This window comes from Aquarana catesbeiana, linkage group LG05 (genome assembly GCF_042186555.1).
Source record: "Aquarana catesbeiana isolate 2022-GZ linkage group LG05, ASM4218655v1, whole genome shotgun sequence".
Classification (NCBI taxonomy): Eukaryota; Metazoa; Chordata; class Amphibia; order Anura; family Ranidae; genus Aquarana; species Aquarana catesbeiana.
Window position 1 is genome coordinate 241811033 of NC_133328.1, and position 27863 is coordinate 241838895.

The 27863-nt window shown below is 45.0% G+C and overlaps 1 protein-coding gene across 1 annotated transcript in view; it reads left to right on the forward strand.

Annotated features, from left to right (window-relative positions):
* The first annotated feature begins 974 nt into the window (after window positions 1-974).
* Window positions 975-27863, forward strand: part of ERP44 (endoplasmic reticulum protein 44) — a 161102-nt gene continuing 134213 nt past the window's right edge. Inside the window, exon 1 of the mRNA XM_073630644.1 lies at window positions 975-1173. Within this exon, the coding sequence (XP_073486745.1) occupies window positions 1108-1173 (66 nt within the window). The 5' untranslated portion in view covers window positions 975-1107. The remainder of the gene's footprint in view (window positions 1174-27863) is intronic.

The window sequence follows — 27863 nt, forward strand, 5'->3', positions numbered from 1 at the left end:
ATAGGGAGCAGAGGAAGCTTGAGGAGACGTCTCTATTTTGGCACACCTCGCATTTAGACGTTTTATCTTGTAAGTGCAATTCATTTAAGGGTATTAAACTTCACTTAAATACTACACTATGCAAGCCTTTTCTGTTTATATTTTTGAGTGACACAGATATAGCAGCTTCAAACATCCTTACTGGTTTTTAGGAGACCGAATTCCCTGCGCTTGGTGAGAACGCTTAGGTGGTCATTTAAGTCGGTAAGGAGACTACATGCTCACCTTGGGTGTAAAACTTTACGGAGGAGGGATCTTTCTTTGGCTTTTGGTCTCTACATTTATATGATAACCTACTGGCTAACCTTTGTCACTTGGATATTTGATCTTAGGACTGTACTTCAGTTTTTTAAGTTCACCCTTTGGACTTTGCTTTATTCTTCTTTTTCTGATTTTTTTTTCACCATATGTATTTGAGAATTTTTATCATCATTTCCAGTATTTGTTTATGGTGTTAGGTCATTGTTTGTACACTTATGAACATTTTATAAGGTTTTATTATTCATTAGATATTTATTTTATTTTTTACTGGTTTGAGCACTGTATCCAATACTTTTTGATATTTATCAAAGCACGCCTTTAGGAGATTGACTACAATTACCCTGATTCCCGTTTTTGTCAGTTTCCCAATTTCTCATATTGGAACTCTGCCTTAGTTTTTATTTTCAGTCTTTTTTCACCACTTCTGAATTATATAAAAAATCATATTTTTTCATTCATTAATTTGAAGATTTAATTCACACCAGCGCTGCACCTACACCTTTTTTCCAAGCCTTATCATAGGTTTACCTATAGGTAAAAGTCAGTAAAGGAAGTTTACTTCCTCATTAATAAAAAGAGACATTCCACTATACAGTTGAGTAATGACTCGGATTTCAGACCTGTCCTCCCGCTCTGACTGGGTCTTCAAACTGGGCGGTCATAAGTGACGGTGATGTCACCGGTGAGCCCAGTCATGTGACCCAGACGTCATCAAGATCCTAGTGCTGGCTCAGGAAGTGGCCGTGTTAGCGAAGTGCTATCCTGCAGAGCTCTATGGTGTGAGGTGAGAGGTGCCGCAGCTAAGGCATGCCGACCATGAAACACGCCATCTTTCTACCACTGACCGACCCGGCCTGTGTCCTAGTCCTGCTGGTGAGTGCTGCTCTCTTCTACCAATACATTCAATGTAATGATTATATAATGTATAGTTCACTGCACGTAGTGTCATTTCAGCGACTGAGCATAGCGGTCACCGGTAACATTCATATTGCCAAGCATGCCGGCTACAGTATTTAGGGGGAATAAATTATACAGCAGGCCAGGACTGATCTATCCGGTCTACTTGTGGCTGTGTACATGGCAGAGAACGCCGGGGGTAGCCGCATATTACACACGAGGTAGCCGGGCCTTTGTGCGGTTCTCTGTATCGCCCGGCTCGCTGGATTTGCATTACAGGCATTCCCATCCACAGCCTTCCAACCACGTTCCGGCTCGCTCGACTGCTGTGTTGTGTCTGCAGGTGATTGGCTGATAACCCGGAAGTGAGAGCTGCAACACCGGTTCTACACTCGGAAGTTTGCAGGGGAGTGTGCTGGTGTACGGTCAGGGGAGGAGGGGCCGGTATAGTGGCTGCAGAGCTGTCCTAGGGACGGCTTCTTACGCTTGTCCTGGTTAGTTATGTGATCTGTACGCTACCAGGCCTCTTTACGCAGTCCACAGAGCTTCTCAGTAATTTGCCACTCGTGTTTGTGTGTACACTAGACATTAAAGTGATTGTAAAGGTAACTTTTTTTTTTTTCCCGATTCTTTTATTTGAAAGACATGTTCCATAATATCAGAATGATACAAGTAAAGGATATACAAAACATCATGTAAGAACTACGTATAACAAACATTAGCAACATACAAATCTAGAATGAATACTGCAGAAGGTATTCCTGGCGATTTTGTATGTTAAATTCTATATCATTAGTGTAACGAGGGACCAATATAAAAACCTGATTATGGCACTCCTCGTAATTCTATTATTTCAGAAAAGAAAAATGCAGACTTCCCAACCTGCAAAAACTAATTTCAGGGAGGTGACGCTTCGTGCTGGCGCTGACCCCCCACCCCCCAATTGCAGCATGATCAGTGCCAATTAAATGCAGCTTTACCAGTGCTCAATGAAATTCAGCCTGATCACACAGCTGCTGAGCTACTGGTCCTGGGGCCAGGGGGCTGGCTGATGTAGCCGGGCTGCTGGGGCCAGGGGGCTGGCTGCTGGTCCTGGGGCCAGGGGTCTGGCTGTTGGAGCCGGGCTGCTGGGGCCGGGCTGCTGAGACCAAGGGGCTGGGCTGCTGGGACCAAGGGGTCTGGTTGCTGGAGCCCGGCTACTGGGGCCAGTGAGCGCTGGAGGGGAGAGCAGAGAGACGGTGACTGACAGTTACAGCTCTCGGCTCAGAGCGGAAGGGAAGAACTGAGCCAACAGAGGTGTTTCGTTGCTTAATTTTCACTGCAGAGCTGGCGGGGATCAATGCTGCCTCCACCTAGGTATGTATAATTGTATGGTATGTGTGTGTTGTGTGTTTGAGTTTTTGAAAAAAAAAAAAAAATCTCAAACTTCACTTTTAACCTTTAATACCAAATTAGGGCCCAATTTGTTATGAAACAAAGAAGCTATTCACCTGCATGTGCAAGTAGTTGTAAAGATATGTACATTTTTTACGGACAGCTGCAAAGTTGTAAAACTGGGTTCAGTCGTTGGGGTTTGTTTTAGCTTTTGTCATTAAAGAGTTAAAGTATAGCCCGTGGTTTTCTTTTTTTTTGTTAATCACTGCAATGTGGAGCCTTGTGCTGTATGCAGAGTACGTTAGTGGGCACTATCAGGAAGAGTGATCCCCCTGCACAGTAGTGCCAGCATAATCTAGGCCTGATGTCATCCAGCCAGTAGAGGAGCAGCATTGGATGTGACTACTAAACACTAATGGTGGGGCAGAGTTTCCTACAGTAAATCCCAGTTGCACCATTGATGTGGCACTATTCCTTTTAAGTCATACTAGCCACAGTCCACAAAATAAAATTGCTGCAGGTATAAAGTGCAGGCACCTGCAGCAACATAGAAGGGTTTGGGAGACTGCTGCAGATTTGTACAGATATCTTTAGGTTCTTGAATTTCATACCTGCAGCAGCAGCTCAAAACCTCCATAACTTTTTTTCAGTTGACATATGCTGGTAGGTTGCCTCCTTTATTAAGTGTTCTTGCATAGCAAGACCACTTACTATTATTTCACATATATATTATTCTTATAGCCAAATTTACCACCCTAACTCCTCCCACAGCTTTTACACTACATAGACAGTAATATACCGAAATGTGCGGATTGTTCCAGATTGGTGTGCTATTGCTATGTGGAACGTTTCGCCGAATGGTTCACGAAATATCGTTGTGTTTTGTTTTTTTTTTTTTTTTTGCAGCGAAATTGGTCCCATAGGAATGAATGGCGAAATGTTCAAAACTAGAGTGGGAACTGAAAAATCAGGACATGATTTCTAAACTGCCACCACTCCCTCATTTTCAAGCCCACCTACACAAATCTTATATCAAAACATTCAGCTATCCCTGTTGCCACTAAACATGTCCACAGCTAAGCCATAGTCCTGATAGTTTTCACAATATGACCATTTGTTTTCAACTCACGCCGTCCATTGACATTCATTGAAACTCCACTCTAGCCACTTCAAATTTGAAGGGCAATATCTAAACTGTGGCTGTGCCTTCATTTTTAATATTTCAGAGACATACTATGCATCAAAATCTAGGTCTGGGTCTTGTGATTCTCACAATATAAAGTTCTTCGCTGCAGGATTTACAGTTTTTAAAATACAACCATTTGAAGTACTGCACAGTTATTGCAGCTATCATGATCCTGTGTATTGAGCCGTGGTTGTGAAGCATAAACAGGGCATGAGCGTTGCCAGGAAACAGTGGTTGTAAACACCGATTATCATCAAACAGATAGCACACCTTCACTTCCATTCTACGTCAAGATGCCGAGACCCCCAAATGCATGCGGTCATACCTTCATCTGCTAGGCTTGATAATGCTGCTAATGTTTTTATAAATGTATGTTTTAATGTAACTGTGAAGCACTTTGGGCAACGACGTTGCAATTAAATGTGCTATATAAATAAAAGTTGAAATGCATTTCTCACTCTCTATCAAGCTTGTCATGTGCACTTTTTAAATTTTGATCAATCAGTTGGTTAGTGTAATGTTTACTATCTTTACTCACTCCAAACACTCCACACAGTTACTCTGCCCACTCCATAAAGTTACTCTGCCCTGTCCAACCTTTCCAGTTACTCCCAGCCACTCCAACCACACAAGTTACTCAAGCCACTCCTCCCAGTTACTCTGCCCACTCCAGTTGTAGACTACTGGTGGAGGCAAGAACACTTCACACAATTTCCCAAGAAATTGAAGCTTTTCTAGTTTCAGTTGCTTTGCAATTTAAAAGCTGGTTGAAAGTGGCTGAAATTGTTCAAGAATTTCTATGTGTATAGCCTCTGGATAGAGCCACTAAAAACAAAGCACTTGTACCTGTTTAGCCACTTCGGTCTAAACAGGCACACCTGGTTTGTTTGCAAGCGTAACCCAAGATTTTGTACAGTCATTGCTTTCTTTGGCAAGAATTTTGGAATAGAGTGACACTTTTACGACTCATGTACATTGCTGCTAGTAAACGGACGTTCAGAGGCAGTTGGCTGCTTCTAAACGGGGTAACTCGCATTTTGCCGCATTTTGTTTACAGGCGTTTTTCATTTTTGGCTATTTTGAAAAGGGAAAAAACGCTTCTAGAAGAGACCGTTGGTTGTCAGGGTCTGCGGGGGGGGGGCTTATCGGAATCCGGGAGCCCCCTTTAATAAGGGGGCCCCCAGATCCCGGCCCCCCCACCTATGTGCATGAGTATGGGGTACATTGTACCCATTCACCTGGGGGGAAATAAAGTGTCAATAAAAAAAACACTACACAGGTTTTTAAAGTAATTTATTAGGCAGCTCCGGGGGTCTTCTTCCGACTTCTGGGGTCTCTCCGGCCTCTTCTCCGGCCTCCGGTTCTTCTGCTGGGCTCCTCCGCTATCTTCTGCTCTTTTGCTGCTCTCTTGCTAGCGTTGACCCAGTCTTTTCTATCATCGTCTTCCCTCTTCTTTTCTTCCGATGTTGACACAACGTTCTCTCCAGCTGTAATGCCGTGTGCGCAACGACTTATATAGGCATGGGGCGTGGTCACCGGGTGATGTCACCGGTGACCCCGCCCCTTTTGACGTCACAGTCCCATCATGCCCCTGGACTGTGACGCCATAAGGGGCGGGGTCACCTGGTGACATCCGGTGACCACGCCCCATGCCTATGTAAGTCGTTGCGCACACGGCATTACAGCGGGAGAGAGTGTCGTTACAACTTCGGGAGAAGACGATGGAGAAGACTGGGCCAACGCTAGCAAGAGAGTGGCAGAAGATAGCGGAGGAGCCCGGCAGAAAAACCCGGAGAGCGGGAGAAGAGGCTGTAGAGAGTGAAGTCAGAAGAAGACCCCTGGAGCTGCCTAATAAATTACTTTAAAACCCTGTGTAGTGTGTTTTTTTTTTTTTTTTTTTTTTTTTTTAATTGACACTTTTTTTCCCCCAGGTGAATAGGCAGTGGTACGATGTACCCCATACTCATTCACATAGGGTGGGGGCTCCCGGATTCCGATAAGCCCCCCGCCCGCAGACCCCGACAACCAACGGCCAGGGCTGTTGGTAAGAGGCCCTTGTCCTCATCAACATGGGGACAAGGTGCTTTGGGGTGGGGGGGCCACAGGGCGCCCCCCTTCCCCAAAGCACCCATGTTAAGGGCATGCAGCCTGGTACGGTTCAGGAGGGGGGGAGAGATCGCTCGTCCCCACCCCCTTTCCTGACCGGCCAGGCTGCGTGCTCGGATAAGGGTCTGGTATGGATTTTGGGGGGACCCCTACGCCGTTTTTTCGGCAAAGGGGGTTCCCCTTAAAATCCATACCAGACCTAAGGGCCTGGTATGCTCCTGGAGGAAAACCCATGCCGGTTTTTTATTTGGCGTGGAGTTCCCCCTCATGATCTTTTCTTTTTCCTGTAAAGTCGCTTCACTATAGATGAGGATCCGACTTGGAGGCGATCTCCATTGAATTCTATGGGTGAAATACCACTACTCTTATAGTTTTTTCACTGTGTACATTAAGACGGCTCGCATTGACTATAATGTAATTCCCAATGTCAAACGATTTGGGGTGACTTGAGGGCTGACAAGTCGGATCCCAAGTCGCGGCAGTGTGAACCGACACTTAGGGAGACAACAGGAAGTGAGAGGAAATCTAACCCAGGAAGGGAAATTCATTCCTGTGTTTTTTTTTTTTTTTTGTTTTTTTTTTTTTTTTTATGGGGAAAAGGTGTCTCCACTGATGCTTTATCACCAAGGCTTGTTTCCACAACCACCCAAAATTTTCAAAATCCCAATTGTCTTTGGGACAGAAAGTGAGGTGAAATCTTCTCAACAAGGGTACAGACAGCAAAACAAACGTTAAAGGGGTGTCCTTCCCTGTGTTATCCAAAAAGCTTAAAAATAGTTTTTTTTGGCTGGAGCTACACCTAAAAAATGTACCTGTTCCGACTTACAAACAGATTCAACTTAAGAATAGACCTTATCTTGTTTGTAACCCAGGGACGGCCTGTATATGTATAGCATTATTAGGTCATAGAGGGTGGAAAATGTATAGTCGTGAAAAAGTGTATCCAATTACAATTGACTATTTAACAGGCAAACATTAGATCTTCTTTCAGAAAGTACCTATAGATAAGTGACACATTTTAAATAAAAATCTTATACATTTATTTAAGAAAAATATCAGTGGATGTAATGGTGTATATGGGGGAGGGAGAGTACACCTTTTTTGTCTATTTTATAACTCTCCATATCTTTTCTGAGGCATTCCTTGGTGGATTTGTTTGTATTTCTGATAAGTATGGTGTTCCATTTCCAGGTCAAGCACACTTTGATATTATTCAAAATTCTTGTTGACTTTGCAAGCTGGCTAGGCTCTAAAGCAGCTAAGCCAGTGGCTCTCAACTCCTGTCCTCAGGGCCCACTAACAGGCCAGGTTTGCAAGATAACTGAAATACATCACAGATGATATCATTTGCTGCTCAGTGATTGCAGTATTCTGTCTGCATCTCACCAAGGAAATTCTTAAAATCTGGCCTGTTATTGGGTCCTGAGGACAGGAGTTGAGAACCACTGAGCTAAGCAAACCTCATGACACTTTAACTCCTGACATTTGAATAAAGTTCCTTGGGGAAAAAAAATAAAAAGTAAGCGGTGCGATACACTGGGTGTACACCAGCAGCCACACATGCAGAGCTCTCACAGCCTATATAACAAGGCATAATTGCTGTTTTCATTCTGGGCCAAAAATGTCTACTCTTACTGTTGCAAAACAAGTCTGATTCATGAGTCTACAGCACATCGTTCCAGAAGGCCTAGTCTTTGCATATTAAATTTGGGCAGTCTCGTTCTAAGGCCACTTTCACGTTGGGGGCGTTGGCGGTAAAGCGCCGTTATTTTTAGCGGCGCTTTACCGTCGTTTTAGTGGAAATATTCGGCCGCTAGCAAGATGCTTTTGACTCCCCCTAGCAGCTGAAAAAGAGTTAAAACCGATCGTGGTTCGGTGGCGCTGCCCATTGATTTCAATGGGCAGGGGCACTTTAAGAGCGGTGTATACACCGCTCCTACATTGCTGCAAAGATGCCGCTTGCAGGACTTTTTTTTTTTTTTTTTTTACCATCCTGCAGTCGCACCGTTCCAGTGTGAAAGCACTCGGGCTTTCACACTGGAGTGAGAGGAGAGGCTCTTTATTACAGGCGCTATTTTTAGCACTATAGCATCTGTGAAGCGTCTGTGTGAAAGCAGTTTAACTGTAGATGAATGCACTTTGACACAAACTGTTGCAAGAGTTACCTGTGGATCCCTTGATGACATTTTAGGGTTCTTAGATAAGGCTCAGCAAGGCTGCACATACACCAAAGAACATGGAGACGGCTGCACAAGCAATAGACTCCGGTTCAGCAGGCTCCGGCACCTCCCAGGTAAGGTGGTAAGTTACCTGGGGCGGCCAGGGTTTTTGGGACCCAAGTAACTGCCTCCCTGGGTGGGGAACCTCAGTTGATGGGCGGACACTTCCTAGGCTGACCCTAGCACAGTGGTGGTTTGGGTCAGGGAGGCATACTAATGGAAGTTTGTTCTTTTTTTCTTTTCGGTTTTGGCTTTCAGGTGAAAGCCCAGGACAAGACTCGGATACAGCTGCCTAGGAAAAAATGTGCCGTATGTGGGACTAAGTTAGGCTCCAATTGGGAGAAGCCACTATGCCCCGATTGTGTCAGCAGTCTCGTCAAGGATGATTCTGTGGTAGAATGTCACAAAATCCTGGCTTCAGTTAAAGACCAGCTTGCGTCCACTTTTCAGTAATTCAAGGGAACGATGAATAGGATGCAGGGTCCTTCACCATCCCTACCCAGGGCAGCCAGTTTGCCTTCCCGATCTCAGCCCAGTCAGGACGGCGAGGGGGATAGGGAGAGGGTACCTAGATCGCTAGCCTCCTCTCAAGTGGATTAAGCATCCGACTCGGAGGGGGAGGATGATTCCTCCAGAGGGTCGAGATATAAGTTGTCTCTGGATGATGTGTGGGATTTATTGAAAGCGATGTATGACACGTTAGAGATTCATGAGGAGCAGGTTCAACACTCTAAGCAGGACCTGATGTACCAGGGGTCTAGTGCTCATAAAGTCAGGGTTTTTCCCGTGCATAAATCTTATAGTTGATTTTGCTGGAGTGGGAACAGCCGGAAAAGAGGCCATTCTTTTCAGGTAGCCTCAAGCGGAGGTTCCCTTTTGAAGCAGATGCTTCTCATCCTTGGAATAAAATTCCCAAGCTGGATGTACCCTTAGCCAAAGACTCAAAAAAGACAGACTTGGCCTTTGACGATTTAGGATCGCTCAAAGATCCCATGGATAAAAGGGTGGATGTGCTGCTAAAGAGGGCTTGGGATACCTCGTCAATTGGGTTGAAGCCAGCCCTTGCAGCTACGTGCGTGGCCAGAAATCCGTAGTGCTGGCTAACGCAATAACAATCCCACATTTCGGCTGGTACGTCTAGGCAACAGCTTTTGAAATAATTTCCCTTACTGTTTAAGCCGGTTGGCTTTTTGGCAGATGCCTCCGTGGAGTCTGTAAAATTTGGCTGCTAGGTCACTAGTAAATGCAGCTAGAAGGGCTGTATGGCTAAAGGCCTGGACAGGCGACGGCACCTCAAAATTTAGGCTTTGTGGGTTACCCTTTTCAGGTGACTACCTGTTTTTGCCCGACCTCCAGGAGACGCTGGAACATACTCAGGACAGGAAGAAAGCATTTCCTGAGAGAAGAAAAGCGAGGCCAAACGCTTTTTTTCGAGGCCCCAGACAACAGGGCCAACGAGAGGGATGGCCGCCCCAAGAAGCATTAGACGGGCCATAAAGTGCGTGGAAGAGGAGGAATCCTATTTAATCCTCCTCAAACCACCGCAAGACCCCAGTAACTCCTGTGTCCCAGTGGTAGGGAGACTGGGGGAGTTCCTCTCACAATGGACCAGCTCAACTTCAAGTCCGTTCATTTTAGACATCATAAAGAACGGTTACAGATTGGAGTTCAATTTGGTCCCCCCTCAAGTTATCAGGTTACCCAGAGACCGGAAAAAAGCGAAAGCTCTGGGTCTATTAAGGGGACCTGGTGGATCAGAGAGTCCTTGTGCAGGTGCCCCAGAAGGAGCAAGGTCAGGGTGTATACCGCCATGTGTTTTTGTTGTGAAAAAACCTTCAGGGAAGTTCAGACTAATCCTGAACCAGTTTGTAAGGTACAAGTGATTCAGGATGGAATCAATATTTACTGTAACCAACCTTCTGTTTCCAGGCTGCTATATGGCCACAGTAGATCTCAGGGATGCCTACCTGCATGTCCCTATACGTCAGGAATTTCAAAAATTCCTCAGGCTAGCGGTCAGAATAAATTCTGAAGTTCTGCACTTCCAGCTACGGGCACTACCTTTCGGTCTGTCCTCTTCGCCGAGAATCTCCACGAAGGTTCTGGCAGAGGCCTTAGCTCAGCTAAGAGTCAGGGCCGTTACAGTGATCCCCTACCTGGACGAACTCCTGTTTGTGGCCCCCTCTTTTCATCAACTAGAGAGAGATTTGCAGGAGGCCCAGAGTTTCCTGCTATCTCACGGTTGGCTAATCAACCAGGGAAAGTCCCAGCTGACCCGGCACAGGAGGTCCTGTATTTGGGGTACAAAATCTCTTCAGTGGAGATGAAGGTGTTTCTCCCCAGGAAAGATATCCTGAAGGTGGAACAGGCTGTAGCCCAGCTGCAAACCAATCAAGTAGCCCTGATCAGAGAGGTTATGAGAGTTCTGGGTCTGATGACGTCCTGTTTCCCAGCAGTTCCTTGGGCAAGGCTTCATCAGCGCCCTCTGCAGAATCTCATGCTGTGTTACTGGGACGGCAGAAATCTAAGCCTAGATCAACCTATGCTCCTACCAGCAAAAATCAAAAGGACTCTATATGGTGGTGGCGATCTCATCACAGTCTGGAAGTAGGTCTGTCCTGGGCCCGTCCTGCGTCCATAGTGGTGACAACCGATGCCAGTGCACTGGGATGGGAAGCCCACCTTGAGGGGTCCTTAGCGCAAGAAGCCTGGTCACCAGTAGAGGCCAGTCAATCCTCAAATCAGAGGGAGCTTCTGGCGATTTCTAAGGGCTATAGAGGCTTTCCAGTCCCGGATAGGTGGACAGCAGCTACAGGTATGGACAGACAATGCAGCAGCTGTCGCATATGTGAACAAGCAGGGCGGCACAAGGCCCCACCCTACAGACCATAGCAAACAGAATTCTGTGCTGGGCTGAGGTGAATCTGTCCTCATTGTCAGCCATTCACCTAAAAGGCTGTCAGAATTCGCTGGCGGATTTTTTTAGCTGCCAGCATGTGTGTCAGGACGATTGGTCCCTCAACCTAAATGTTTTCAGGAAGATTGTGCAGTGTTGGGGACAGCCGGAGGTGGACCTCTTCGCTTTGGAGGGCAACAAGAAGGTGCCACATTTCTTTTTCATCCACCCGCGGGATCAGGCCACAGGGATAGACGCCTTTGCCAATCCTTGGTGCCTTTCCTCCAGTGAGACTGATAGTTGCGGTTCTCCAGAGATTTCTGGCAGAATCGACAGACCTCATGCTAATAGTGCCATTTTGGCCAAAGAGACCCTGGTTTGTCAATTTGAAGAGACTGGCCATTTGCCCTCCATTACCTCTCCCGGTCAGGGAGGACTTGATTTCCCAGGACCCTATTCTACACCCGCAAATAGGGAACCTCAGGCTAACAGCCTGGTATCTGAGGAACAGCTGTTGAGAGCTCAGGGATTTTCAGAAAGGGTGATTAGAACTCTACTCGAGTGCCGTAAACCGGTAACCAGGGCAATTTATGCCAAGGTATGGAAAAGGTTTAATTCCTGGTTGGTAGAGCAGGGACTGAATCATCCTGGGATTCTGGCAGTCCTGGATTTCCTTCAGACAGGTGTAGAACTGGGCCTTTCTGTTAGTACTCTGAAAGTTCAGACTGCGGCCTTAAGTATTTTCCTGCAGACCTCACTCGCTTCAGTAAAATCAATTTGTTAGGAATTTTTTCAAGGCCCTGGCGAGGTCCAGACCGGTGAGAGTGAGAACCTCCCCCACCTGGGATCTGGCCTTGGTCCTCAGGGCACTTACTGGTAGTCCCTTCAAACCCCTGGAAAAATCCTTGCTAAAATGGGTTGTACTCAAAACAGTTTTTTTGATAGCTATCAAATCAGCCAGAAGGGTGAGTGATTTGCAGGCTCTCTCTATTCGGGAGCCATTTTTGTTGTTTCTGGAGGATAGGATCGTACTTAAGACAGATCCCAGTTTCCTCCCTAAGGTAGCATCTATGTTCCATAGAACTCATGATATTGTCCTGCCGACATTCCGTTCCACCTCAGAGGCGGATGAGGAGGAATCTTTAAGTTGGATGTTGAAAGAAGCCTTTTAGATTATTTAGAAGTTACTAGAAGCTATAGGAACTCAGATTCTCTTTTTGTTAATTTTGCGGGGGCCCACAAGGGTTATAGGGCATCTAAATCTTCCATTGCTAGATGGATAAGAATGGCAATCGTAGAAGCTTATGAGTTGAAAGGTAGGCATGCACCATTAGTCAAGGCACATTCCACCAGGGCAGTCTCGGTTTCATGGGCAGAGAGGGCCGGTGCCTCTCCGGAGGTCATTTGCAAGGCAGCAATGTGGTCCAGCTACTCTACATTTGCTAGACTTTACTGTCTGGATTTATTGTCTGACAAGGAGCAGACATTTGGACGAAAGGTCCTCCAGGCAGTAGTCCCACCCTGACAAAGTAAGTTTCTTGCTTATCTCAGAGGCTGTCCTGGAAGACGAAAGGAGAAAACGGAGTTAGACTTACCGGTAACTCTTTTTCTAGTAGTCTTCCAGGACAGCCTGGTTTCCCACCCGGTGTTTTCTATTAACTGGTGTTTGGAGTTATGTACTGACGTGTTAGTGTATTATGTCTTTCAGAGCCTTCCGGTAGCTCTTTGGTAAACTGAAGAGGGAGGCATGGAGGACCACCTTTTAAGATTAGTTTATGTGTATCCTGTCCCGGAGGGTGGAGCCCTATGTCTCAGAGGCTGTCCTGGAAGACTCCTAGAAAAAGAGTTACCGGTAAGTCTAACTCTGGTTTTAGTACACACGGACCCAATCCTACTTTGTTTTTTTTAACAATAATCCAGGTTTGGTTAGAACGAAAAAATAGAAACCCAGCTTGTCAATCCTTGAAATTGTGCCTGCCCATAGGACATCAGCAAACTTTGGTACCAAAAATTGTTCATAGGCATCACTTTAGGCCTTATGGACACTAGTTTCTTGTAAATGCTGTTTATCTTGACAGGAGAAAATCAGCATTTTAAGTTACTCACTTAGAGGGGTTGTAAAGGGCGTGTGTGTGTTTGTTATTAAAAAAACAAAAAAAAAAACATTGTAAATCCAGTTAATTTGGACATGTTTTGGAAAGGCACACAGCTGTCTGTATAAGGTCCCACAGTTAACAGCGCATGTCAGAGCACAAACCAAGACATGAAGTACCAGGAATTGTCTGTAGACCTCCGAGACAGGTTTGTATTGAGGCACAGATCAGGGGAAGGGAACAGCAAATATTCTGCAGTATTGATGGTCCCAGTGAGCACAGTGGCCTTCATCATCCGTAAATGGAAGAAGTTTGGAACCACCAGGACTCTTCCTAGAGCAGGAAGCCCAGCCAAACTAAGCGATCAGGGGAGAAGGGCCTTAGTCAGGGAGGTGACCAAGAACCCGATGGTCACACTGACAGAGCTCCAGCGTTTCTCTGTGGAGAGAGGAGAACCTTCCAGAAGAACAGTCATCTCTGCAGCACTCCACCAATCAGGTCTGTATGGTAGAGTGGCCATATGGAAGCCACTCCTCAGTAAAAGGCACATGATAGTTTGCCAAAAGAGGCCTGAAGGACTCAGACCATGCAAAACAAAATTCTCTGGTCTGATAAACAAAGATTGAACTCTTTGGCCCGAATGGCAAGCGTCCTGTCTGGAGGAAACCAGACACCGCTCATCACCTGGCCGATGCTATCCCTCCAGTGAAGCATGGCGGTAGCAGCATCATGCTATGGGGATGAGACTAGTCAGGATCAAGGGGAAAGGTAAATGCAGCAACGTACATAGGCATCCTTGATGAAAATCTGCTTCAGAGTGCTCTGGACCTCAGAATGGGGCGAAGGTTCATCTTCCAACATGACAATGAGTGGCTATGGGACAATAAATTTGCAAAGATTTCAAACAAACTTCTTTCACATTTTCATTATAGGGTATTGTTTGTAGAAAATTATTTGGAATAAGGCTGTAACATAACAAAATGTGGAAAAAGTGAAGCGATGTGATGTGTGTGTGTGTGTGTGTGTGTGTGTGTGTGACAGTAGTTCCTTTTTGTGCAAGGAGAAACAGGATGAGCACTGCCAAAGCCCTACAAAATGACCTCCAACAGGCCATTGGTGTGACTGTCTCTGACCAAACAATCAGAAACAGACTTCATGAGGGTTGTCTCCTGACATCCTCTAGGGCCCTGTGCTTACTGCCCGCCACCGTGGAGCTTGATTGGCATTTGCATTTGCCTCCAGAATTGGCAGGTCCGCCATTGGCGTCCTGTGCTTTTCACAGATGAGAGCAGGTTCACCCTGAGCACATGTGATGGACGTGAAAAGATCTGGAGAAGCCATGAAGAACTTTATGCTGCCTGTAACATCGTTCAGCGCGAGCGGTTTGGTGGTGGGCCAGTGATGGTCTGGGGAGGCAAATCCATGAAATTCTTTGACCCATTATCAGACCCTATGCTGGTGCAGTGTACCAGGAGGAACCCAGGAATCCACAACAATGCCCAGCCTCATTTACCGCGAGTATGCAGCCAGTTCCTGGAGGATGAAGGAATTGATACCATTGACTGGCCCCCATGCTCGGCTGACCTAAATCCAATAGAACACCTCTGGGACATTGTTTCGGTCCATCCGACGCCGCCAGGTTGTACCTCAGTCTGTTAAGGAGCCTCGGTGATGCCCTGGTCCAGATCTGGGAGGAAATACCCCAGGACGCCATCTCTCGTTTCATTAGGAGCATGCCCCAATGTTGTCAGGCATGCATACAAGCACGTGGGGGCCATACAAACTGAGGACCATTTTTGGTGTTGCTGCAATGAAATTTCAGCAAAATGGACTAGCCTGCTGCATCATTTTTTCACTTTGTTTTTCGGGGTGTCTTTGAATTCAGCCCTCTGTAGGTTGAGAATTTTCAATTTCCATCAAACATTGTGGCATCATTTTGTTCCTAACGCATTACTCAGTCCATATCCATATAGATATCCAGCATGATAGTTTTCCCTATTGAGATCTGATGTGTTTTCAGATTGTTCCTTTATTTTTATTTTTTAAAGGCCACATGCCGTTACAAATGAGCTTTGCCAAAACGCACCTTGAAGATTCTGAGGCCACATAAAAAGAGGTGTTATGGCCAGGTAAGGAAATCTGGCAGAAATCCGACACTGCTCACCATTCAAATAACACTATTCCTACAGTAAAGAATGGAGGTAGTAATGTCCTATTTGAGGGTGTTCTCTGCAGCAAGGACTGGAGCACTTGTCAGGATAGAAGGGAAAATGGGGAAAAATACAGTCAAATTCTTGGAAAATCTGCCACCCTCTGACAAAGTTGTCAATGCGAAGGTTTTCCTCCCAACATCACAATGAGGTAGATTTACTAAAACTGAAGCACTCAGAATCTGGTTAAGCTGTGCATGGTAGCCAATTGGCTTCTAACTTCAACTTGTTCAATTAGGCTTTGGCAATATAACCTGGAAGTTGCTTGGTTTCTATGCAGAGCTGCACCAGATTTTGCACTCTCCAGTTTTAGTAAATAACCCCCAATGACTCAAAACACACAGCAAAAATTACCACACGGTGGTTGAAGGAGAAAAAGTCAATGTCCTTGTATGACCTAGTCAGAGCCCAGACTTAAACCCCAATGACTTGATGACTGCAGTCCACAAACAGTCACCATCAAATTGAAATAAACTTAAGCAGTTCTGCAAAGAAGTGGGGGCAAATATTGCAAAGTTAGTAGAGACATATCCCAACAGACCAAAGGCTGTAATTTTAAAGGTGGTTCAGCAAAATACAGATATAAGGGGGTGATTCTGATCTTTCTTTTCTTCTCCATCCCCCCCCCCCCCCCCTTTTTTTTGGTTTTTTTTTTTTTTTTTTTTTTTCCCTCTGACATGTTGGTATTTTAGGTTGGGTTCATACTGGTGTGACACGACAGCCGTCCTACTTTGGATCCAACTTTGCCCTGCGACATGAAGCCGGCACGCGTCCGATTTTCAATGAACGGGGATCTGACTTGGATCCCCGCCAATGCCCGACACTGTGTTTGGTATGAATCTTGAGGGGGAACTCTGTGGCAAATTTTAAATAAAAAACCGGCATGGGTTCCCACCCCAAGAGCATACCAAGCCCTTGGGTCTGGTATGGACCTTAAGGGGAACCCCCCACGCCGAAAAAACGGCGTGGGGTCCACCCAAATCCATACCAGACCCTTATCCGAGCACACAGCCCGGCCAGTCAGGAATGGGGGTGGGGACGAGCGAGCGCCCCTCTCCTGAGCCGTACCAGGCTGCATGCCCTCAACATGGGGAGGTGGGTGCTTTGGGACAGGGGGCGCCCTTCGGCCCCCCCACCCCAAAGCACCTTGTTGATGAGGACAAGGGCCTCTTCCCGACAACCCTGGCCGTTGGTTGTTGGGGTCTGCGGGCAGGGTGCTTATCGGAATCTGGTCCCCCACCCTATGTGAATGAGTATGGGGTACCCATTCACCTGGGGGAAAAAAGTGTCAATAAAAAAAAAAAACACACACTACACAGGTTTTTAAAGTAATTTATTAGGCAGCTACGGGGGTCTCTTCTGACTTCTCCGCTCTCTCCAGCCTCTTCTCCACGCTCTCCGGTGTCTTCTGCTGGGCTCCTCCGCTATCTTCTGTTCTTTTGCTAGCGGTTACCTGGTCTTCTCCGTTGTCGTCTTCCCTCTTCTCTTCTTCAGATGTTGACCCAATGCTCTCTCCTGCTGTAATGCCGTGTGTGCAACAACTTATATAGGCATGGGGTGGGGTCACCGGGTGATGCCATCCGGTGACCCCGCCCCTTATGACGTCACAGTCCCATCATGCCCTGGGAGACACTGGAGAGAGCGGAGAAGTCGGAAGAGACCCCCTGAGCTGCCTAATAAATTACTTTAAAAACCTGTGGTGTGTGTGTGTGTGTGTGTGTGTGTTTTGTTTTTTTTTTTTTTTTTTCCCCAGGTGAATGGGGAATACTCATTCACATAGGGTGGGGGGCTGTGATCTTGGGGGGGGGGGCCCTTATTAAAGGGGGCGCCCAGATTCCGATAAGCCCCGCAGACCCCAACAACCAACGTGGGGACAAGGTGCTTGTCCCCAGACCCCCACGCCATTTAAAAAAATTTTTTTTTGTGTGGGCGTTCCCCTTAAGATCCATATCAGACCTAAGGGTCTGGTATCCTCTTGAAGGGGGAATCGCACTCAAATTTTCGCTGGGTTCCCCCCTCAAGATTCTCAGCACACAAGTCGCATCCTCCTGATCGGACTTCTGGTGCGAACCCTATTCAAATCAATGGGCTCCCATAGGAAACCATTGATTTTGAATAGAGACAGAAAGAAACCCGGCTGAAAGGCAGCGCGGAGTAACGTGCATTGAATTCAATGCAAAATGCGGAGAAAAATCGCGTTTTTATCGCCGCTTTTTTCCTGGCGTCTGTACTGGCTTTACATTTTAAAACGTCCATGGGCATGTAGCCTAATGCACTGATTTTGAGGGAGTGGCAGACAGATGCTGTGCATTAGAACACAGTGTCTCTCCTCTCAGACCTGAAGTGTAGCAATAGCGAGAGAGGTCTACAAGGCGACATGCACCTTGTTGGATTTAACTTGGTGTGTGTGCCCATTTTATCAAAGTGACTGGATTTCTGGAGATTAGTTTTAACTACTTCCCGCCCGTAGGCCATTATACCAGGATCATCGTTGCAGCTTCAACCACAGTCCTTGTATTGTTCTTTTTAGGCGGAAAGTCTCTATCTGGTAAAAGTAGTCTGAGCGGCAACATAACCACTTGATCACTTTTACAGGTGGCGGAAGGGGGACCTCCCATTGGTGAGCCTGGTACCAATGTCACTGGTGGCATCAGCTTCCCTGCACACAGTGTGAGGAATTGACGTTCCTCCCACTGTATGATGTCAGAAACTTCAAGAGATGAAGATTTCATCACTTTTGGTTTATTTACAAGCCACCACTGGCTTATACAGCATCTGATCAAACCAATCTCTGTTTGATTCAAGTGCTTTGGGGGCCAGAGGATAGATCTGGGGTCTAATGGACCCCAGATCTCCATAAAGAGGATCTGTCATGGCCCATGCTATCACAAGAGATGTTCATCACTTGTAATGGCAATAAAGTTGAAATTTTTTTTTTTTTTTTTTTAAGGTGAATGTGCACGTAGGTCCCGTATGCATATGTAAACCGCGATCCCATATGTGAGGTAATGCTGTAAACGCCAGAGCGAGAGCAATCCTTTTAAGTGCCGGACCTCCTGTTTAACTCAAAACTGTAGTCTGTAAAGGCTTTTTAAAGCATTGCCCATGAATAATTTAATGTACAATAGTTTGTTGCCATTCCACGAACGTGTGCAAATTTAAAGTGTGACATGTTTGCTATCTATTTACTTTGTCATATCTTTTATATTTTACCCAAATATTGGGTATTGTGTTTGTGTTCACTACAATTTAAAGTGTGTGTTTGTTTGTTTTTTTTGTTTTTTTGTTTTTGTTTTGTTTTTTGTTTTTTTGGTATTTTTTTGTTTTTTGTTTGTTTTTTTTTTTTTATTTTCATACATCATGGGGCACAGAGTCAGGCTAATATTCATTACCTGCTGGGTTATACTTCATCATTGGGTGAATGGACACTGGTAGACCAAAGGTCTTCAGAAAGGAAGTGATCCCCTATATAACCCCTCCTATACAGGAAGTACTTTAGTTTTTTTTCCAGTGTCTGCAAGGTGGATGACACGGTTTGTTTTGAGCTCTCTGAGCTCCAGGCCTTTAGTCCCACAAACTGTTCCAAAATGAATTGAGGGATTGACCGATCGGATCCATTTGACACAGGCTTTTATGCTTAGATAAATGTACTTGAGCCTTGCAAAGAAGACTCAAGATCCTGCGCGGTTTTGCCCGTAATGTGGCCTCCGGGCGCTGGACCCTGCGGAGTGGGAATCCTGGATTCTACAGCGCTAAGGCATTTCCTGCAACGTGCTGTACAGGTCCAAGGGAGTGGACCCTAAATATGAAAAGTCCTTTTGAAGATCCAAGTGACAGGAACCCGCCGTGAAGGGTGAACATTGGGCCCTTAGTTTCTAAGTGTCCCTGCGCCTGGACGGATAAGTGAAACCCCTTTATTTTATTATTGTGGGGTGTCAGTTATTGTAACAAGCAGTCAAGCTAGCTAAAACCTGGACACCTGTGTGCGGTGACCGTACGGGGGAGTTCTGGGCTAGCTGTGGGTGTTTGCAAAGTATACCTTTTTTTTTTTTTTGCTTGTGTCTGGCTGTTTTTTTTACCTGTATGATGGTGCGCCATTTCGCCATGGCTCGCGTGCGTTTGCAAAAGAGCGCCGCTGCGCTCAGCAATTTGCTTGGCAGCCATGGCGCACGCGGCTTTGCCGCACATGCACCGTAGCCTTTATCTGGGTGCACGAAGATTTGCGTAGTATAATTAATACAGTCACGCCCATTCCCTGGGACCACGCACATGCGCACGCATGTATACAATGTTCCGGCGCACACCCAGCTTATTTAAGCTGTGTAGACCAAGCATATGGTGCTTCCAAATGGCAGCTGTGGGACACAGAGCAGGCTCTGAACAGACACTTGCATGGGTTCATTTTTTCCTTACCCGGGTCACGTGAGTCACCAGGTGTTGCTTGGCAGGCTAAAGGTGCTTATCCGGATTGTTGCATAGGGGCTTGGTGAGCCCTATTAAAGGGTCTCCCTTCTGAGGTGTTTTAATACTACACCCAAGTACTCTTTGCGGCTGTTAAATGTCTTCCAAAAAGAGGAGTGGGACTAACGCCACAGGGAAGGGCACACCTCAGTAGTTCCTGATGAACCTAGTCGTAGCCCTGGTATTGTATCCCCTGAAGGACCAGAGGCTTCCGGGCAATCTGAGCCGGTGCACCTATCTGGTATTGTGCCTAGTTAACGCTGCTGCTTCACCCTATATCACTAAGGATGATTCTCTCAGATCCTCCAAAAAGAAAATTATTGTTTCAGGCACTACACCATCTAGTGCATCAAAGAGTGATTTGTAAAGGTTCCTGTATTCGAAAGGGGCACAGGGTTTTACTCAAACCTGTTTACAGTTCAGAAACCAAACAGGGACACAAGGCCCACTTTGGATCCAAGGTCCATGAACAAGTATCTATTGATACAATCCTTTTCGGATGGAGTCTGTCCGCTCAGTAGTAACATCATTCCAGAGGGGAGACTTTTTAGCCTCCATCGTTATAAAGGACGCGTACTTACACGTACCTATCTTTCAGCCTCCTCAGTGGTTCCTATGTTTTGCAGTAGAGGAACATCATTTTCAGTTTGTGGCTCTAACCTTTGGGCTTGCTACAGCTCCCCGGGTGTTCACAAAGGTCCTTGCACCAGTACTGGGTCTTTTAAGGGCCCAAGGGATCCTGGTGCTTGGGTATCTGGACGACCTCCTGCTCAGAGATCACTCAGTACAGGCTCTAGAACTGAGCATAATATACATAGTGCGGTATTTGAAAAGCTTAGACTTGATCATAAATACTGAAAAGTCAGCCTTGAGACCAGCTCAAAGTCTAAAGTATTTAGGTCTGATCCTAAACACGGTCCAAGCAAGAATATTCTTGCCACCTGTAAGGATCTGTGCCCTGAAGGATCAGTTGCGTCAGATAAAGGGCACCAGACAACCCTCCATTCCGCTCTGTATGAGTCTTCTAGGGAGGATGGTGTCCTCCAAGGCAGTGCCCTATGCCCAGTTCCATTCCAGGCCCTTACAACAAGACATCTTGTTGGCTTGTTACAGAGGGAAATAAGCTCTGGATTATCCAATGTGCTTATCTCCTCAGGCATGCTTAAGCCTAAACTGGTGGTTGCAGGATCAGAACCTGCAAAAGGGAAGATCCTTCCTCCCGGTAACTTGGAGAGTACTGACTACAGATGCCAGTCTCTCAGGCTGGGGAGCGACCCTAGACGGGCTCACAGCTCAGGGGAAATGTTCGGGAACAGAGCAGACCCTGCCCATCAATGTCCTAGAATTACGGGCAGTACGTCTGGCCCTTCGGTCCTGGATGGTGGAGCTTCAGGACTGCCCTATCAGGGTTCAGTCTGACAATGCCACGGCAGTGGCCTATATAAACCACCAAGGCGGTACCAGGAATCGTTCAGCTCTGAAGGAGGTGAACTACATACTTGCCTGGGCAGAGGGACATGTGCCAATTATATCAGCAGTCCATATCCCGGGACTAGAGAACTGGAAGGCAGATTATCTCAGCCACCAGCAGATCTGCCTGGGGGAATGGTCCCTACACACAGAGGTGTTCCAGGAAATTTGCCAACGTTGGATGGCCAGAGGTCGACCTACTGGCATCCAAGTTAAACAACAAGCTACAGCAGTTTGTGTTTTCGAACAAAAGATCTTCTGACAATTGGAGCAGATGCTCTGATAGTTCCATGGAGCCAGTACTCCCTGGTTTATGCTTTCCCTCTGATGCCTCTCCTTCTACATTTGTTGCGCAGGATTCGGAGAGGGGTGGTTCTAGTCATTCTGGTGGCACCAGCCTGGCCCAGAAGGCCCTGGTTCCCGGAGATTGTGAGAATGACAATAGACGGGCCATGGATGCTTCCACATTGCCCCGATCTACTGTCTCAATGTCCTAGATTCAACCCCAATTATCATAAGGTCTGGAAGACTTGTATTGCTTGGTGTGAAGCCAGAAAATGGCATCCTCGGAAATATGTGATTGGGAGAATTCTCTCTTCTACAGTTCAGCTGTGGAAATCAAATTGAGTACAATCAGAGGTCAAGTTTCGGCCCCATCAGTATTCTTCCAAAGGCCTTTAGCCTCCCATTCAGTGATCCAAACCTTTATGCAAGGGGCAACTCGCTTGCTCCCCCCCCCCCCCATTAGGTCACCTATGTGTCCTTGGGACTTGAACTTGGTGCTGTCTGTGTTACAGAAACAACCATTTGAACCTATTAAGGAAATTCCATTAGACTTGCTGTCACGCAAGCTAGCCTTCCTGATGGCCATCACCTCAGCTAGAAGGGTGTCAGAGTTCGCGGCCCTTTCATGCAGGAACCGTACCTAATCATTCACCATGACAGAGTTGTGTTATGACCTGTGCCACCCTTTTTGCCAAAAGTGGTGTCGGCCTCATTTAAATCAGGACATTATTTTGCCTTCTTTTTTTGTCTCAGCCTTGTTCGGTGGAAGAGATATGACTACATTCTTTAGATGTTGTCTGGGCAGTCAAGGTTTATTTGTCTATCTCTGCAGAGATCCGAGGATCAGACTCAGATCCACATCCTTGCCGCTCTTAGAGTAAAGAACCCTCTACGTAGTTTAAGGTTAAACCTCTTTTCTTCTAATTTTAATGAGTGGCCTTCCTTTATCTAGATGGCAACTCACCTCCTCATAGGTTAATAGATTGGTTTGGCAAGAACGATTCTTCATGAATCCATGCTGATTACTGCTAATGATACCATTCTCATTACTAAAATCTTGTATATAGTTCCTTGTCATCCCCTCCAACTATTGATGTTAGGCTAACTGTTCTGTAAAACGATTAGTTGGACGATTTTTATTGTTTCGATTAATCGGTTAATAACCTTAATAAACAGTGTGGTGTATAATTTAGTTAATATGTGAAGTTTTAAAAAAAAGCCATTTTTATTCTTAAATATCTCCTATGCAGTGGTAAATATAAATAACCAACTATATGGTTAGGAAGCAAAATATCTAATCCACTCTGAGAATAACAGACAGAAAAGATATACTGTATATACTATTAGAGGAGATATATACTATTAGAGGAGATGTATAATGTATATACTATTAAAGGGTGACTCTCGTAAATATCAGACTCAGAGATCAAATGTTTTTATTTAAAAAAACAAAGTCTTCCTTCAAAAAAGAGTGTATAAGTGTAGTGCTAAAGTATTTAAGTTGGTTAACATAACCCAACCATTACCATTGAAAGGTGAATCACAAAATCTCTGTAAATCAAATGATATAAATCTACAAACCATGATGGCTAATGAAATATAGAAAAAAAAAATCACAAAGTACCACACAAAGTGTGATATGTGCCGTGTAGATTACTAAAGAAAAATAAAAAATAAATATATATATATACTCCTATAAAAAGTAAATAAATAAGTCCGTGAAAAGATTTAAAGTCCACAGTGTATATTAAGGAAATTGAGGATCCTAATCACTGCATTGGCATCCAACATAATGGGTGAAAACTGAAGACACCAGTGCAGTACCACCAAGGCAGCCACCACCAAGGCAGTTGTAAGCTTACCGGATGGTTTGAACTCAAAAGAACATACGTTCTATACATACGTACGAAAACACCTGAATACGGATAAGGAACCTACAGAGCGGAATATATATGTATATATCAAACTATAAGGTGTCCAAAATATCAATAAATCCATGTCTAAGGGGAGCAAGCCACACAATGCTAAACCCGGGTGAGCATGGGGAGACCTCAAACCGTCCCTCAGAAAACCGAGAGGTGGAAGAGGCTAAAACCACACACACACACACACACACACAACACAGGCATGGAAAAGGTGCAAGCAACCAGAGCAAAAAAATGTAAAATAAATAAATTAGAACACGCTCACAATTTCGTATGGTCCAACAAAGGGGCCCGGAGAAATGATAGCCCCAATAGAATGGTCCAGCCCATATGTGGGCCAAAAAACGATTTTGAATATATGTTCACAGTTCCCAAAGGGAGAGAATGGAATAATCAACCTAAGGGTATGTAGATGAGTAACAGAATACACAATAATTTTTTATCTATCTATCTTCTATCTCTGTTGCGCTAAATGTGTAAATAAATATAGGGAAAGCTGCTAACACAAAATTGCTGGATGCAATTGGAGTATTATAAAAAAAGGTGTAGCGCCTAAACTCATAAACAAAGTTCAAAATAGGAAAAAGTTCTAAGCATAAGTAAAGTGGAACGAATCGGAGCCATCACCATCGAAGATAAACAAAAAGCTTCTATTGGACGAGATCCACCATGAAGGGAACTTCAGAGGGTAATAGAAACACCATCACCCAAACTCTGACTGACCCTTACCATCAGTGTATGGGTTATACACATAAAATGTGATCAACAGCAGTATGAAGGGACCAGCGCATCAAGATGGCCACCATGTCTCCGTCCAATCTCGTCCAGCGTCACTCGTCTGACGTCGCCCAGGACGAGGTTGGAAGGAGACACGGCGGCCATCTTGATGGTTAGAAGCGCTGGTTGCTTCATACTGTTGTTGAATTTCATACTGAATGTGAGTTTGTTTACCTATTTTCTACAAATAAATACCCCTGGTTATGTATCTGGCGCAATGAGCGTTCCTTCTGTACTCCCTACATGTTTACAACTCCCGAGGTTTCATACGCCCACCAGAACGCACCTGGCACTTTATTTTGTTGTGAGGAGGGTTTCCTAGAATTTCTTACCTGGTCCGGAGGGAGAGGAATGCTTTGGAATTGTAGGTGCAGAGGCCCGCTTTTGTTTCTATGAGGATCGTTTTCCATTATACACATTTTATGTGTATAACCCATACACTGATGGTAAGAGTCAGTCAGTTTGGGTGATGGTGTTTCTATTTCCCTCTGAAGTTCCCTTCATGGTGGATCTCGTCCAATAGAAGCTTTTTGTTTATCTTCGATGGTGATGGCTCTGATTGGTTCGACTTTACTTATGCTTAGAACTTTTTCCTATTATGAACTTTTGTTTGAGTTTAAGCGCTACACCTTTATTTACCATATATGTATATGTGTGTATATATGTATGTATATGTGTGAGTGTATGTGTGTGTGTATATGTGTATGTATGTATGTATGTATGTATGTGTATATATATATACATACACATACATACATTTATCCAAGTGGAGACGCCAAACAGGGAAAGCAGGGAGTTATAGATCCCAAGACATCAAACAACATTGGAAAATTCTGTACACCACCCCAGTAATAAGATTCTTGAGTGAACTGATAAATATGTAGTCCCAATGTAGGAATCCAAATAACCGTATTGCCTGCCCAAATAGGTAGGACAAAAGGTACCGCCCTCCCTGGGAAAAGCCAACTGATGCAAAAAAAATGTGCAGCTACCCATGGCATGGAGAGGAAATGGCGCCCCAAGGATTCCCGGCGTCCTCCTTATAAAGCCTCTTAACAAGACCAAGGTGAGCCTGGTGTGGGGCACCGGAAAGACGTCTAATGGCACCTGGGCCATGACGTCACTGCCAGTGCACGCAGGAACAACAGAAGGCTGAACCGCAAGCGAAGTCATACGCAGCTGACCCACAATGTGATGGAACGCAACGTGATCATATGACGTCGCCACCCCGAGGGGTGAGCGATAAGGTCATCTGAGCATGTGGATGCAGGAGCATCATGGCAAACAGTGGACGCTGCCGCATAAAGTGTGGGAAACAACCGTCGGAGGCAGCGGCGAACAGGAGGAGCCCCCCCAGGAGGGGTGGGGCCACCGCCCGATATCGCATGCAAAGCCGATGGGTGTTTGCATCCAGGGGGGATGCTGAGTAAAAAGGATGGAAAACAACGGCTGAATGCAAGAACCGCCCTGCCAGGAGGGCAAACATTCGGCACTAAAGGGCATCGCTGTGACAAAAAAAAAATCTGACGATGGGACCTCACAGGAAAAGAATTCCCGGTCGTTCCAATGGTCAGACAGGGGAGATGGAAAAAAACGAACCAAAGGTTCAGGTAAGGGAAAGTCTGAAAACAATCAAAAAGAAATAACACTAAAAGAGGGAAAAAGGTGTACCAACAAAGACCAAACGGTCCCAGATAGGGACGATAACCACCTCGGATTGAAGCAAGACTAACCACTAGGAGGACTAAAAAAACCCCGACACAGAAATGTCATCCCAAGATTGTCAAAACGGCGCTAAAAGCACAGAAATATTGACAGCTTGGGATAGAAAAGGCCCACAGAAAAAAGTAAATATTAAATGGGGGGGCCTGGGTGTGCCGGGTGCATGATGATGGCAATAGACCTGGTGTGGGGACACAAGATGGAACTGAAGGATAAATCCAATAATATAATAAGACAATTCCATAGAGTATTAGATTGTAAGCTCTTCTGAGCATGGCCCTCCTAATCCTCTTGTATTTTATTGTATATAACTGTATTGTCTCCCTTTTTATATTGTAAAGCACTGCGTAAACTGTTGGCGCTATATAAATCCTGTATAATAATAATAATACATGAAAAGCATATTAGAAATGAAAGACTGGAACAAGATTCTACTACAGCGCGAAATGCGCTTGATTAGATCTCTTGATGCCACTACTCCCCCTGGCCTGAATGAGACGGAGAGCTTTAGGCCTTTCCTAGAGGGCTTCAGCTCTGGAAAAAACAGATTAGCCTGGACCATGAGGACCAAACAATCATGGGGTCCATCTCTAGGTTTCTTTTGTTTTCTTTATGGATGTGTACATAATTCTAGCTTTCCTTTCCTTTTATTCCCCTCAATCTTTTTTTGCTGCCTAGGGAGTGGATAGGATAACATTGTCTATTTTTCAATCTTATTTTCAAATAATAGAAAAGTTCTTGATCAAAGGAATTTTCAGACAGTGTATGTGGTTTTCGTTCAGAAATTACATTGTTTTTAACATTCTGTTTTTAAAACTAAGTGAAAATTTCAAACATTCTTTCATTCAGCAAATGTACAAAGCTTTTTCGTCTGAAAATTGATCCGTGTGACCAGCATAAGGCTCAGGGGAACGCCTATGCAGTTTGCTTTTGATCTTTTTTCTGCAGTGCTTTTTTGCCGTGCGTTTTGACTTTTGCGCACGCGATTTTTCTGCGATTTTTGCGTTTTTTGTTTTTTTTTTTGTTGTTGGGCAGATTAAAAAACACAAATTGCTGCAAAAAAGCATTACGTGCTGTTCTGCAGCTTCTCCATTGGAGTATATTGAACCAAAAAAAGCACCGTTTTGCATTAAAAAAAGAAGTCCCTGACCCTTTCCAAATATGCAGCGGCTGAAAAAAGCATAGATGTGAACATGTCCCATAGGAAACCTTGTAAATGAACTGTAGTGCGTTTCTTCAAAATACACATAGATGTGAACCAGGTCTAAGACAACTATTTTCATCAATTAATCGGCCAGTAACATAATGGGGGTTAAAAAAAACTAAAATTAGCCCTGTATAGTACAAAAAAAGCAGATAATAGCTACTGTAAGGGGTTCATTTTTTTTTTTTTTTTTTTTTTTTTTACTGTAGACCTGTGAAAGTAATATTTACAGTAGTGATTATTTGCTCTTTGTACTATAAAGGGCTCATTTTTAGTTTTTTTTTTTTTTTTTTTTTTTTTTTTCTTTTCTTTTTTTTTTTTTTAACCCCATTATGTTACTGGCCAATTAATCGATTATGAAAATAGTAATCGATTAATCTATTAGTTGTTTCAGCCCTAGCAGACTTCAGTAAAAATTAGGAACAATGGTCTGGCAATTACTTGACTGAGTTCACTAAGTACTCTCAGGTGCAAGCCATCTGGTCCTGGTGATTTTATTAATGTTAAGTTTCCCAAGTCTAATTTTAATACTGTCCTCTGTTAACCATGGGGGAGTTTCCTGTGATGTGTCATGAGGATAAACACTGCAGTTTTGGTTACTGAAGCCCCCGATTCCCTCGTGAAGACTGAGGAAAAAAATAAATTCAATACCTTTTTGCCATCTTCCCATCCTTTGTAACCAGATGCCCTTCCTCATTCTTTATGGGGCCAATATGGTCTGTCCTCCCTTTTTTACTG